Below are 13452 nucleotides of genomic sequence, written 5' to 3' on the forward strand. Positions count from 1 at the left end.
CTCGTGCAGCTCTTAAAATGGGTCATAAATTGCCTTAAATTTATTTTTAAACATTCTGCAGATACCCTGTAAATAGTGAAATAAGATTCCTTCCTTCATATTTGTTGATATTTGTGTATTGAAGATATTTTTGATTTGACATTTAAACTCCTATCTGATTTTCTATATTTAAAAAATAAATAAATAAATAAAATAAAATAAATTTAAATTGGGCTAGTTAAATTAATTTTCGGGCTACCAAAATCTGAAGAGTACCTGCCCGAAGGGCTACCAGGTATTTTGAAATTTTGCGAGCCCTGAGGAGCATTCAAGAAATTGAATGAACAAATATAAAAATAAAACACTACATACAGTATATTGATTCCTATTAAAGCAACTGTGTTAAAAGTTTTTCAGTCAAGAGTAGTCAGTGATTTTTCTCTTTGTGTTTTGGTATTTTATTTTTATACCAACATGTACTCACTCAAAAGTTGTTTTAAACCTGAATGAGTTTATTTCTTCTGCTGAAAATAAATGCTATTTTCAAGAATGTGGAAAACCAAACAGTTGCCGTCCACAGCGACTTCCATAGTATTTTTCTTTCCCTACTATCAAATTCAATGAAACGTTTAACCAGTAAGTAAGGCTTTAAAGCACATGCATATAATGTACTTTTGTGATTGCGAATGCAAGTGCAGTGTCCTGTGAGAGTAACACTGATGTGAATGCATGTGGTGTTGTACAGTATATTGATACGGCGGCGCCAGAACTGCAGCTGATAGAATGTGTGCTGTAGCACGATACAACGATATTTCTTCAAAAGCAGATCGTGGAGACATTTTTGCCGTCCACGATCAAAAAGCGTCATATTGCATACCCCTATACCCAACGCACAAAAATATTTTCAAAAACAAAACTGTCCTCCCTACAGTCTTAAAATACAAAATACGCTTATTTTCCAACAGAAACAAATTAATCCAAGTGGTTACAGAATGAACATCTGACTTGCTAAATAGCATGTTATAATTACTTTTAGTTGTTCATTTATTAACCATTTGCATGGACTTGTGAGTTTACTCTCTGAAAGATTTGCCAGACTGATTCAAACAGCTAACTTATGAATTTAAATCTTTTGGAATAATATGTTAAGAGAACCATTCACAGGAGTCATTCACATTCAGTTCAGAATTCAGTGTTCTAAAGTCAAAGAATGAGTCTAGCCTACTGATTTTTAAAAACAACCAAATCTCAATCACACACAAACATTTCAAATAGTTTCTATACCGCTTAGTTAAAATATTAAAATATTAAAGGGGTCATATGATGCGATTTCATGTTTTCCTTTGTCTTTGGAGTGTTACAAGCGGTTCATAAGATAAAAGAAATTCGGTAACACTTTACAATAAGGTTCATTAGTTAAACATTAGTTAATGTACTAACTAACATGAACCAACCATGAGCAATACATTTGTTACTGTATTTACTAATCTTCGCTAACGTTAGTTAATAAAAATACAGATGTTCATTGTTAGTTCATGTTAGCTCACAGTGCATTAACTAATGTTAACAAGATTTTAATAATGTATTAGTAAATGTTGAAATTAACATTAACAAAGATTAATAAACGCTGTATAAGTGCAGTTTATTATTAGTTAATGTTAACTAATGTAGTTAACTAATGAACCTTATTGTAAAGTGTTACCAGAAATTCATGTCTCAAACCCAAAGAGATATTCTTTCTAAAAGTTAAGACTCATCCAGGCCTTCCTAAAATGCCTCATTTAAACATGCCCCCACATTGTGTTGAAAGATTTGCATAACACCACCCAAATGTATACGCAAAGAAAGAAGCTGTAACTTTTATTCTCGCTACAGTATTGTTGTCGCCGCCGCCATGTCGTGAAGATGCTGTGTTTCCAAATATGGTAAGTGGCATAACATTTCCGTCACACGCTTGAGGTATTCGGCCAATCACAACGCACTGGATAGCTGGCCAATCAGAGCACACCACGCTTTTCGGAACGATGAGCTTTGTAAAAATCAACGTGTTTCAGAAAGGCGGGGCAGAGAGGAACAACAATACTATACGGTATGTGGAAAATAATGTGTTTTCTTAACCTTAAACCGCTTAAACACATTGCATTACACCAAGTACACAAAAAAAAAAAATTATTTTAAGCAACATCATATGACCCCTTGAAGTATTCCTGTAATTTAGTCAACACACAGTGCATTTAACACACATTTACAAAACACAGACATGCATATATTCAGAGGCAAAAAGAACACCCGTGCAATTTCAAAAAAGGATGCTCAGAGTCACCAAGTAAGCAGCGACTAATCCCAAGAGGCCGAGTTTTAAATTGTGACTTTAAAAATAGCAGCTTAATAATACAACGATACATTATTAATCTTCAAATTAAATATTTGCCCCTGCCCAGCCCCCAAACCTTATTTGCTAGAGACAGCTTCAATACTGTCTCTAATCTCTCCAGTTTATGAGCCGCATTAAAGGCTTAAATTGTTTTGCTTTTTTTCTCCACCCAAATCTCATTAACAGATGGAAAAAAAAAATAAGACAAGTAGTTTCTTACATTGCAAATCACTGGTACTCCAATTAAAGAAGCAGGAGCTCTGTATAGTCCTGCAGTCTACACACACTGCCTTCTACGTCTCTACAGTTAGAGCTGTACAGCCATGGCAACAGAGATCTGTTAAACATGTGGAAGGCTTGAAACAAACCTGATTGGGGTTGGTGTAGGACAGAAGGAGGTTGGAGGCTTTGATGTCTGCATGCACATATTCATGGTCATGGATGTACTCCAGAATGTCAAGCTAGAGAGATGAAAGATATGTTAGAATATGAGATTTTATAATAATACAGGAATATAAGATTTTCTCCCACTGCCTGCAATGCCACAACAGTCAATGGAAAAAAATAAATAAAAATTGTGCATGTGTAAAAGGTCTTCATTCAAATTTTATAGCTATACAATTTATTTGTATTTATATGTTGAATAATTATTAGTATTTTATTCTAAGTAATAGTGGCCTCCATCTATTATAAGACATTTTGTTTGTGAAATAAATGAATTTTGGATGACTTGTGTGTATTTGAAGTGGCCATGTCAACAATGACATTTGTAACAATTATTTGCTTTGTCAAAGTAAAGTACAAGACTACTGTCATAGCATTCAGCTAAAAAAAAAAAAAAAAAACATAACATAGTGCACCATTACATTTTTGCCAGTTTGCTACTTTTGAAATACTTTTAGGAGAAACCTACGAGTCTGAGTCCCAGCTGAAGAACCAGCTTCCTTGGAAATTTCTTTTCATTTCCCTCAAACTTCTTCTGTAGGTCCGTTCCAAATCGATCCATGACCATGAATCTGTACCTGTCATAAAGATTTAGGTGAAATCATCTTACTTTAAATGGCCTTGTTGCGCTCAAAAGATCAAAGATAAAAAACTTTTGTAACTTCCTACAAAAATCATTTAAGATGTCAGGTTATTTATCATGTAATACTTTAGAAAACAATGGGGATTTTTTTCCCCCCTCATACCTCTTACCACCTTTCTCATGAAAACCAGAGCCCCAATATTTTGGAACTCCCAAATAGTCAATTTTCCTTGACTTCATCCAAGCCCCAACTGAATAAACATATAAAACATTATATCACAAACAGGATTCACAACATATTAACTATTCCACTTCAAACTGAAATCAAAAAAACACTACAGTGTTCCAAGTCTGTTCTAAAATGACTAAGTGAGATTATCACAATAACCGTTAAATGCAACCAAATGATCAATTTATAAATTAAGTTGGTAAATCATTCAAAACTTTTATTCTTTAAACTTGTTGATGCTCAAAGTAATATAAGAGTATTCCTCAGGGATCAAACTGCAAGTGTGCCGCAAGGTAATCTGCTGGTGGGACAAATATTTACCAACATTACAATATTCCAATGAATAAAACATGAGCATCCCTTAGTAATATAGCAGTTAATTGTCAAGGGAGACTGACATTTGGATTGTTATTAAATAAAGCGCAATGCTGTGGCCTTGGGGCAGCCATAAGAGCCACCAAAGGCAGAGAGTTGTGGTTTGTCTGTCTCCATAAGGCCCTCAATGGTGAGCTCAGAACTTTCTTTAATTAAAAGTGTTGCTCTTCGACTTTTTTCAGTCTGGCTCATCATGCATATGAGGGTGTGTTTGCAGTCACAAGGGCATACTTAGATCGGGTTTGGCAGCTCGCATGTAGAACTTCAGTTCAGAAAAGAGAGGGCCGTTGTCACTGGGCTCCTGCAAGACACAGTAAAAAATAATCACCAAAAATAACTGACATTTAGAATAAAATATAAAAACGTGAACCCACATGCATTTTAAAAAAACTGAGCAGAGGGAAAGTATACATCCATTATAGCAAGTGTTGGGCACGTTACTTTAAAAAAGTAATTAGTTATAGTTACTTCTCACAAATAGTAACTAAGTTACATCATTATTAAAGTAACTAATTACAAGGGAAAGTAACTGTTGTGTTACTTTTTTTAAATTTCAGATGTGTCAAATAACTTGGATGCCCCCAATATTACATGTTAAATGAATCAAATGCACACTAAATACATTTTTAGTGCATTAATCTACACTATTTAACTGATGCTTGCTGACACTAAGCATCAGCCAGTCAAGCATTATAATATGATATTATGATAATTTAGCATTTATTAGTGCAAACACAATGAAGGGCATTTTCCAATGGGCTACTGTCATTGATGACAGACTACCTAATTCGAAGTGTAAATCTATTGTCATAAGATGGCAGAAGCAGCATTATAGTGCAATAATAGTGACCAGTGTTGGGCAAGTTACATTAAAAAAGTAATTAGTTACAGTTACTAGTTACTTCTCACAAATAGTAACTGAGTTACATCATTATAAAAGTAGCCTAACCAATTACCAGGTAAAGTAACTATTGCGTTACTTTTTTTAAAAGAATGTTCAAATACGTCAAATAACTTGGATGCCACCAATATTAAATGTTAAATGAATGAAATGGACACTACATTAAATAAATTATTATTTTTAAACAATGTACACTAATACAAAACAACAATTTAAAAACACTTATTTAACACTGAACATTTTTTTAACAATCTAGCAGACATTATACCAAACAAAGCACAATTTAACTTAAAATTAATAAGTTAGTAAAATAATATTTTGTGGCCATTTTTGACCCCCTTCTTGAATCAAGCTCGCAAATGAATGCAGTCTTGCTGAGCAGAAGGGAATTCTTTTAAAACATTAGAAAACATTACAGATCCCAATTTGAACACTATGTGTGAACGTTATAATAAATGTATAATGCGCGCCTCTATTTGATCGCGTCACGTCATTATTCGGTAAAAGTCTTTTTGCTTATTTTGGTGCATCCCTAGTAAATACGTCATTACATCGCTATATCATTGATATCGCGATATGACACTTTTTATTATGTAAAAATGTATACCGGTATTAATGTGGACGGTATGATATGGCACACCCCTAACTTACGGTATGCCAAATACAGCTACACTGCGCATCCATTCAGATGAACTGAAAACTAAAATTCGAATAATATTATAATAAATTATAGTAATGCCACATTTTATTGTCAGTAACGGCATTGTAACAGGGGAAACAGTACTAATTTGTTTGATTTCTTGTTACTGAAAAAAATAACGCCGTTATTCGTATCACTGATTATAGCACTTCCATGCAATGCCATTTTACCAAAACATTTGTTTACATTCCCATGTAAAGGTTGCTAGGGCATTGCTGGACGGTTGCTTACCAGCCCAATTCTCTATGATATTATGGTCTTCAATGCAAGTCATACTCTTTTACCCACTTTATTATATATCAGGTAATAATGATAAGTTTTATTGCATTGTTTACGTAAGATAATAATAAAAGTGATGATTGTTGGTTATTTCAAATAATTCCTCTAAGTTCATAAAAAAAAAATGTGAACATTTGTTTATTGTACTAGTTAAGGTCACAGAAATGCCTTTCATTGATTGACATTACATTGCTGACCACCCAAACATCACAGGCATTTAAAAAGTTCAAGATCTAGACACATATCTGCCGAAAGCAACAAAAGTCCCTTACCACTTTAATGACATAAGGTGCATCAGCGCCAACAGATCCCGAAGAGTCTTCATTTGCTAAAAGATGTATGACAAATTCACATTTGAGCAACTGATAAATAAAACAAAATAAAGCACTAGAATTTCCCAGTTTGACAGCTTTTTTGAATCTTACCAAGATACAGCAGGCCAAAACCTCCCTGCCCCACAGCTGATCCAAGCTTCCATTTTTTCTTTGCATTATCCGTCAGAACTTCCCCAGGTGGGAATTCTTCAGCCAGTTTCCTCTTGGCTGGAGCTCTCGCTTTCTTCGCCCCATCTGCCTTGGACTTTGGTGGCATTTTACAGAATAATTTTAAATTTTCTCTATCAAACAAGAGAAACATAATTTCCATTATTGAACTAAAGTGGGGACCTTTAGGGATAATACGGATTTTGACTTTTCTAATTTTATACAACATTATCTATAACAAATATATAAGCAATGTTACTTTACAAATAAGGATGACTGAAAACATTATTTAAATTGTCTAAATGTAACTATTTGTATATTAGAAATTTGTAATTTTTTTTTTTTTTTTTTTTTTTACTTAAGCAGCCCTGGAAATCACATTTTTGAAATTCCCTGCCATGTGCAGATTTTGTATGATCACAACAACCCTGTCAGTTCCACACATTTGCTTACATTAGATTAGTGATCAATTAAAATAGTGCAAAACCTTAAATTCCATCTTTTCTGGTTTGGAAAAAAAAAAAAAAAATCAGGTGGAATGAAAATAATTAAAAAAAGTTTAATGTGGTTTTACACTTCACAACTTCACCATAAAATCTGGAGCTGATCATCAGATGTAGTCACTTCATATCATTACATATATATCAACAGTGAACATGTGTTTTTTCTAGTGCTGTCAAACAATTAATCGCATTTTACAGAATATGTGTGTGCACTGCGTATATTTATTATGCATGTTATGCATATTATGCACGAACACACACATGTATATACTGTATAAGAAAAATGTTGTTTATATATTAAATATTCATATAATATAAATTATATGAATTTAAATACAGGTGCTGGTCATATAATTAGAATATCATCAAAAAGTTGATTTATTTCACTAATTCCATTCAAAAAGTGAAACTTGTATATTATATTCATTCATTACACACAGACTAATATATTTCAAATGTTTATTTCTTTTAATTTTGATGTTTAGAGCTTACAGCTCATGAAAGTCAAAAATCTGTATCTCAAAATATTAGAATATTACTTAAGACCAATACAAAGAAAGGATTTTTAGAAATCTTGGCCAACTGAAAAGTATGAAAATGAAAAGTATGAGCATGTACAGCACTCAATACTTAGTTGGGGCTCCTTTTGCCTGAATTACTGCAGCAATGCGGCGTGGCATGGAGTCGATCAGTCTGTGGCACTGCTCAGGTGTTATGAGAGCCCAGGTTGCTCTGATAGTGGCCTTCAGCTCATCTGCATTGTTGGGTCTGGTGTCTCTCATCTTCCTCTTGGCAATACCACACAGATTCTCTATGGGGTTCAGGTCAGGCGAGTTTGCTGGCCAATCAAGCACAGTAACACTATGGTCATTGAACCAGCTTTTGGTACCTTTGGCAGTGTGGGCAGGTGCCAAGTCCTGCTGGAAAATGAAATCAGCATCTCCATAAAGCTCGTCAACAAAAGGAAGCATGAAGTGCTCTAAAATTTCCTGGTAGATGGCTGCGTTGACTGTGGACTTCAGAAAACACAGTGGACCAACACCAGCAGATGACATGGCAGCCCAAATCATCACTGACTGTGGAAACTTCACACTGGACTTCAAGCAACATGGATTCTGTGCCTCTCCACTCTTCCTTCAGACTCTGGGACCTTGATTTCCAAATGAAATGTAAAATTTACTTTCATCTGAAAAGAGGACTTTAGACCACTGAGCAACAGTCCAGTTCTTTTTCTCCACAGCCCAGTTAAGATGCTTCTGGCGTTGTCTCTGGTTCAGAAGTGGCTTGGTAGCCCTTTTCCTGAAGACGTCTGAGCGTGGTGACTCTTGATGCACTGACTCCAGCTTCAGTTCTCTCCTTGTGAAGCTCTCACAAGTGTTTGAATCGGCTTTGCTTGACTGTATTCTCAAGCTTGCGGTCATCCCTGTTGCTTGTGCACCTTTTCCTACCCAAATTCTTCCTTCCAGTCAACTTTGCATTTAATATGCTTTGATACAGCACTCTGTAAACAGCCACACCTTTCAGTAATGACCTTCTGTGACTTACCCTCTTTGTGGAGGGCGTCAATGTTCGTCTTCTGGATCATTGCCAAGTCAGCAGTCTTCCCCATTATTGTGGTTTCAAAGAACAAGAGATACCCAGCATTTATACTGTAGGGATGGTCATTTATTCAAACTCAAATGTACATATTCTAATATTTTGAGATACTGATTTTTGACTTTCATGAGCTGTAAGCTCTAATCATCAAAATTAAAATAAACATTTGAAACATATCAGTCTGTGTAATGAATGAATATAATATACAAGTTTCACTTTTTGAATGGAATTAGTGAAATAAATCAACTTTTTGATGATATTCTAATTATATGACCAGCACCTGTATATGCATGTAAATATTTTTTAAATATATACATGCGTGTGTGTATTTATATACATAATAAATATACACAGTACACACACATATATTCTGTAAACAAAAACTTTTATTTTGGATGCGATTAATCGTTTGACAGCACTAGTTTTTTCTTCGATGGAGGCCTACTAAACGTTACAAGTATAAACAAGATACATTAATACTAGGGTGCGTCATAAAAGTCATTAAAATTGTCATGCAGGTGTGTTTGGGCTTTATTTCCTTATTGTTGACATAGAAATTTAGATATATTGAAGACTTTCAACATCACAGATGTATTAGCACTTAAGCACTACAACTGATGACAAACTCAGTGATAACATTTGTGATATGGATAGTTTCAATTTGCAGTCATGCCAATGATGCTTTTTGTTTCACTTTTACAAACTGACAGTAAGAGCTGTGGTTTCAGTTTGTTTATGTGATACAAGTTTTTAAGAATGATAAAACATGCGGTTAATGTCACACTTAATCAATGAGAGTAACATTGGGTTGCTGATATTGTATTTGGGAGGGGGGAAACTGTAAAATGCCGCTCAACTATTTCAACTTGCTATGCTAGCACGGGTTAGCTGCCTTATTGTGGCTTTTTATCACAACAGAGCCGATTATTTGTCCTCATAATCCGCTATTAAATGCATAGGAGCATTATGTTTAATCAACGCAGATCGAGAACATTCTACTAACCTTTCCGTGGGTAAGTGGCAGGTTGTAACAGCTCTTCCTCTCCAAAGTTCCCGCAAAACTGCTCATCACCGTTAGGCTCAGCGAACCCGATTGGTTAGAAACAAGGCTGCGTGGTTCCTGGTTTTGCAACGCCTGATGGGATATGTAGTTTTTATACCTGTTTTTTTTTCCCACCACAAATTTGAAAAAAAAAATGCTATAAAAGAGCTTTTATAAACATTACACTAGTAACTGTGTCTCTTTTTTCTTTCTGAATAGGTGAATGTATTATGTTGTCTTAGGTTAAACTATGTTTTCAGTGGAACAGTGGAACTCAGGAAGTAAAATGAATAGTAAGTTGAAATAATTTCTCATCAATTTTTTATAATATTACTAGTGGGTAAAGAAAATACAAAAAAAGTCTACTTCTAGATACAGAGTTTATACATTATAATTTATATTTTTAGGTGTGTATATATTTATAGTGTAATCATTGTCTCTCATAAACAGTAGCCTATTAATATATATATATATATATATATATATATATATATATATATTCTTTTTTTTTTTTTTTTTTAATGAATGGACATTATACATTCATTGTAATCATTAAACACAATGCAATGCAGAGCAAAATTTAAAATATAGATAAAATACCTGTAAATCAATATGGTCAAATCCTTCATATTACGTAGTCTACACAATACATTGTGCCCTATTTTTACAGATTTATTTTTTTATAGTACTGTTATACATTTAATGTAATTTAACTATTTACAACAGTAAGTAGCCCTCAAAAATATTTTAGGCTCTGTGTCCCATGTGCATATTTGATGTTGACTTATATAGAGCTGTACTAACGTTGAGAGGCACATAGTTTATGAATAATTGACTATGTGGTATCCTGTAACTGTTTTGTAGAAGTGCTATGCTGCGAGTTTAAGTTTCCTTTTGCCTAGTGACTATTAGGCTACAGAATAACAACACAACACAAGAAGCAGATTTTGGATTTTCATGGTTTGTTTTCTGCAGCAATGAGAGACAGATAATGTGTCCAGAGATGTTATTATATATGAAGGATTTTATAGTTCAGAGGACTGACGTCTGAGCTAATGGGATGTCTGACATAAGAACATGACATCAGAGCTACATATTGATGGAAATTTTGGTTAATCAACTTTGTAGGACATCGCTCATAGCAGAAGAATGACAGGGCACTCGGAGGAAGAGGCAACATCTCAGTCCGTGAAGGAGGGCAGAGAAAAACGTGTATCATTTCCCCCAGATGAGCAGATGGTGTCTGACTTTGTGGAGAGAAGGACTGAACTTCAAGAGGGTGAGATGGTGTTGATGTTATGCAGACGGCCTCTTCAGATCAGCTGTGCTCGTGTTTATTCATGTAACATAATTTGTCACAAAAGCAAAAGCAACATCGTGTGAGACATGGTCAGTTTGGGGTCTGTAGGATTTTTTTATGTTTCTGAAAGAAATCCCTTACGCTGACTAATCCTGAATTTATTTGGTTAAAATACATTAAAAATAATATGATGAAATGATTAAAAGTAATATTGTGAAATTATTACAATTTAAAATAACTGTTTTCAATGTTAATATATTTAAAATGTAATTGATTTTAAATGTAATTTATGTGATGGCAAAGCTGAATTTTCAGCGTCTATTAGTCATGATCCTTAAAATATCATTCTAATATGCTGATTTGAGCATAATATTTCATTAATTTCTAATTATTATCAATGTTGAAAACAGTTGTTCTGCTTAAAATCTGTGTAATAGCACAGATGTACATATATTGTCATGGCAGAGAAAAAAAAAAAAAAAGATATATATATATATATATATATATTTTATTTATTTATTTTTTTCTGCCATGACAATATATTTACTTCTCTTTTTTTAAATGAACCTTATGTACTTTTTTAATTATAATGAATACAACAGCGAAAATATTTTAATGTAAATAAGATGTCGAGTCACAGGACAGGAGCAGTGTCAAAACACGCAAATAAGATAAAATATTTATTTCCTTCATATATGTCAGGGAGCAGATTTATTTCTATCTTTCTTTCTTTTTTTGTTAATATAATGGAATGTTCTTGACGTGGCTCTAATATGTGGGTTTTACATTTGTTCTGTTTTAGCTGACAGTCTCACTCTGACAGATATAATTCTGGCCTACAAGCAGAGCTGTGAAAAGCACCATGTGAAACCAAACTCAAAGGCTCTTGATCAATTAAAGGTACAGTGGAGTAGCGTGCATTAATACACACAGCACTTCTCACACTTTGATTTCTTGCTAATATTAGATTATTTGTGCAGAAGATTTGGTTTGAAATAGCTATGTGTAATGAACATTATTTGGTGAAAATAACTTTGAAATTAAAGAAAGAAAGAGGATGAAAAGAAAAATAAACACATTTTAATCCCTCTTAGGGAGCAGGTTAATTAGCCAACCACGTTTTATTGAACTAAAAAAGCAAGACAATAACAAACAGGTAAATGAAAGGAAATGAGAAGCACACACACAAATACACACACTCACACGTGAGCATGCATGCATAATTCAAGCTCTGCACTTACTTATTTTACTTTGACCAGCAACGTTAAGAGCATCGGTTTCTCCTCTGCATAAATTTACGATTAGATCAAGGAGAATTATTTGTGGAAAATTAGGACTTAGCAGTGCTTACATTAAACAGACTCTCGGCATTATCTCCACGCCGCTAATGAACCCCACTGCATTTGAAAGGAATGTAGGTGGTCCCCCTAAAAGGGTGAAATATGTATGGTTAAGCAGAAGCTAAAAGGAAGGATATTTAGTTGAGGACTGCGTGTGAATTTCTAATAGGAGAATGCTAAATGAAATTTGCTGCTTAAAGAGCATATTTATCAAATTAGGTGTTTTTTTCCCAGGCAGGATCGTCCCTAGAGGATGACTGCTGAAAACTATTTAAAGCTTTTATTGCACCCGTGGGCTTTCTCTTTTCATTGAATTTTTTTTTTAAGTGGGTAAAACAGTATTGCTTTTGGTTACATCTTCACACAAGTGGTAAACAAACAAAAGGCCTGTATGAAGGACCCCAGGCCCCCTTAGTTCAACATTGGCTAAATGCTTAAAGGAATAGCTCACCCAAAAATAATTAAAAACAAATGCTGAAAATTTACTACCAAGATGTAGATGAGTTTGTTTCTTCATGATTTGAAGAAATTTAGCATTAAATCACTTGCTTACCAATGGATCCTCTGCAGTGAATGGGTGCCGTCAGAATGAGAGTCCAAATAGCTAGTAAAAACATCATAATAATTCACATCTCCAGTCCATCAATTAACATCTTGTGAAAAGCAGCTACAAAGGTGTTTTTAAGGTGTTTTTAACTTCAAACCGTTGCTAAAATACATCCTTGATTCATAGTATTGTTTTCTCCTGTAAGAAAGTCGACTTGTCTGAATCAGGAGAGAAATATGCACAGAATACAAAATATTTACAAGTGAAAACAGTCCAAAACAGTTCTCAACAAATATTTTGGTGGATTTTGATGTGAAAGGACAACTTTTCACTGAAAGAAGCAACACTGTATATTATGGACTGAGTATTTTAGCCACAAACAATGGTTTATAAAATTAAAATGCATTAATAATAGATTTGTTTCTTCCAAACATCCAGCATTTTAACTTTATAAGATGTTGACTGATGACTGGAGTTGTATGTATTACTTGTGGATTATTGTGATTTTTTTATCAGCTGTTTGGACTCTCGTCCTGATGGCACCCATTCACTGCAGAGCATCCATTGGAGAGCAAGTGATGACTTGCTAAATTTCTCCAAATCTGTTTTGACAAAGAAACAAACACATCTTGGATGGCCTGAAGGTGAGTACATTTTCAGCAAATTTAGTATTATTATTATTTTCATTCTCATTATTCTTTGTTTAGCGTTGTATACTTGGTCTAGAAGTTTCTTGTTCAAAGTTTTCCGTGTCCACTTCGTCTCAGAACACACAGAA

The 13452-nt window shown here is 34.0% G+C and overlaps 2 protein-coding genes across 2 annotated transcripts in view; one reads left to right on the forward strand and one right to left on the reverse strand.

The window, feature by feature from the left end:
* vrk1 (VRK serine/threonine kinase 1) overlaps positions 1-9584 on the reverse strand; it is a 75622-nt gene extending 66038 nt beyond the window's left edge. Inside the window, exons 1-7 of the mRNA XM_058748739.1 lie at positions 9449-9584; positions 6290-6480; positions 6137-6192; positions 4216-4285; positions 3544-3631; positions 3267-3375; positions 2722-2814 (exon numbers count right to left, since the gene is read on the reverse strand). Coding sequence (XP_058604722.1) covers positions 2722-2814; positions 3267-3375; positions 3544-3631; positions 4216-4285; positions 6137-6192; positions 6290-6455 — 582 coding nt within the window. The 5' untranslated portion in view covers positions 6456-6480; positions 9449-9584. The remainder of the gene's footprint in view (positions 1-2721; positions 2815-3266; positions 3376-3543; positions 3632-4215; positions 4286-6136; positions 6193-6289; positions 6481-9448) is intronic.
* Positions 9585-10636: 1052 nt separating this feature from the next.
* Positions 10637-13452, forward strand: part of si:dkey-288a3.2 (protein phosphatase 1 regulatory subunit 37) — a 36398-nt gene continuing 33582 nt past the window's right edge. Inside the window, exons 1-2 of the mRNA XM_058750043.1 lie at positions 10637-10766; positions 11590-11687. Of these exons, the coding sequence (XP_058606026.1) occupies positions 10637-10766; positions 11590-11687 (228 nt within the window). The remainder of the gene's footprint in view (positions 10767-11589; positions 11688-13452) is intronic.

This window comes from Onychostoma macrolepis, chromosome 17 (assembly GCF_012432095.1).
Source record: "Onychostoma macrolepis isolate SWU-2019 chromosome 17, ASM1243209v1, whole genome shotgun sequence".
In the NCBI taxonomy this organism is placed as follows: Eukaryota; Metazoa; Chordata; class Actinopteri; order Cypriniformes; family Cyprinidae; genus Onychostoma; species Onychostoma macrolepis.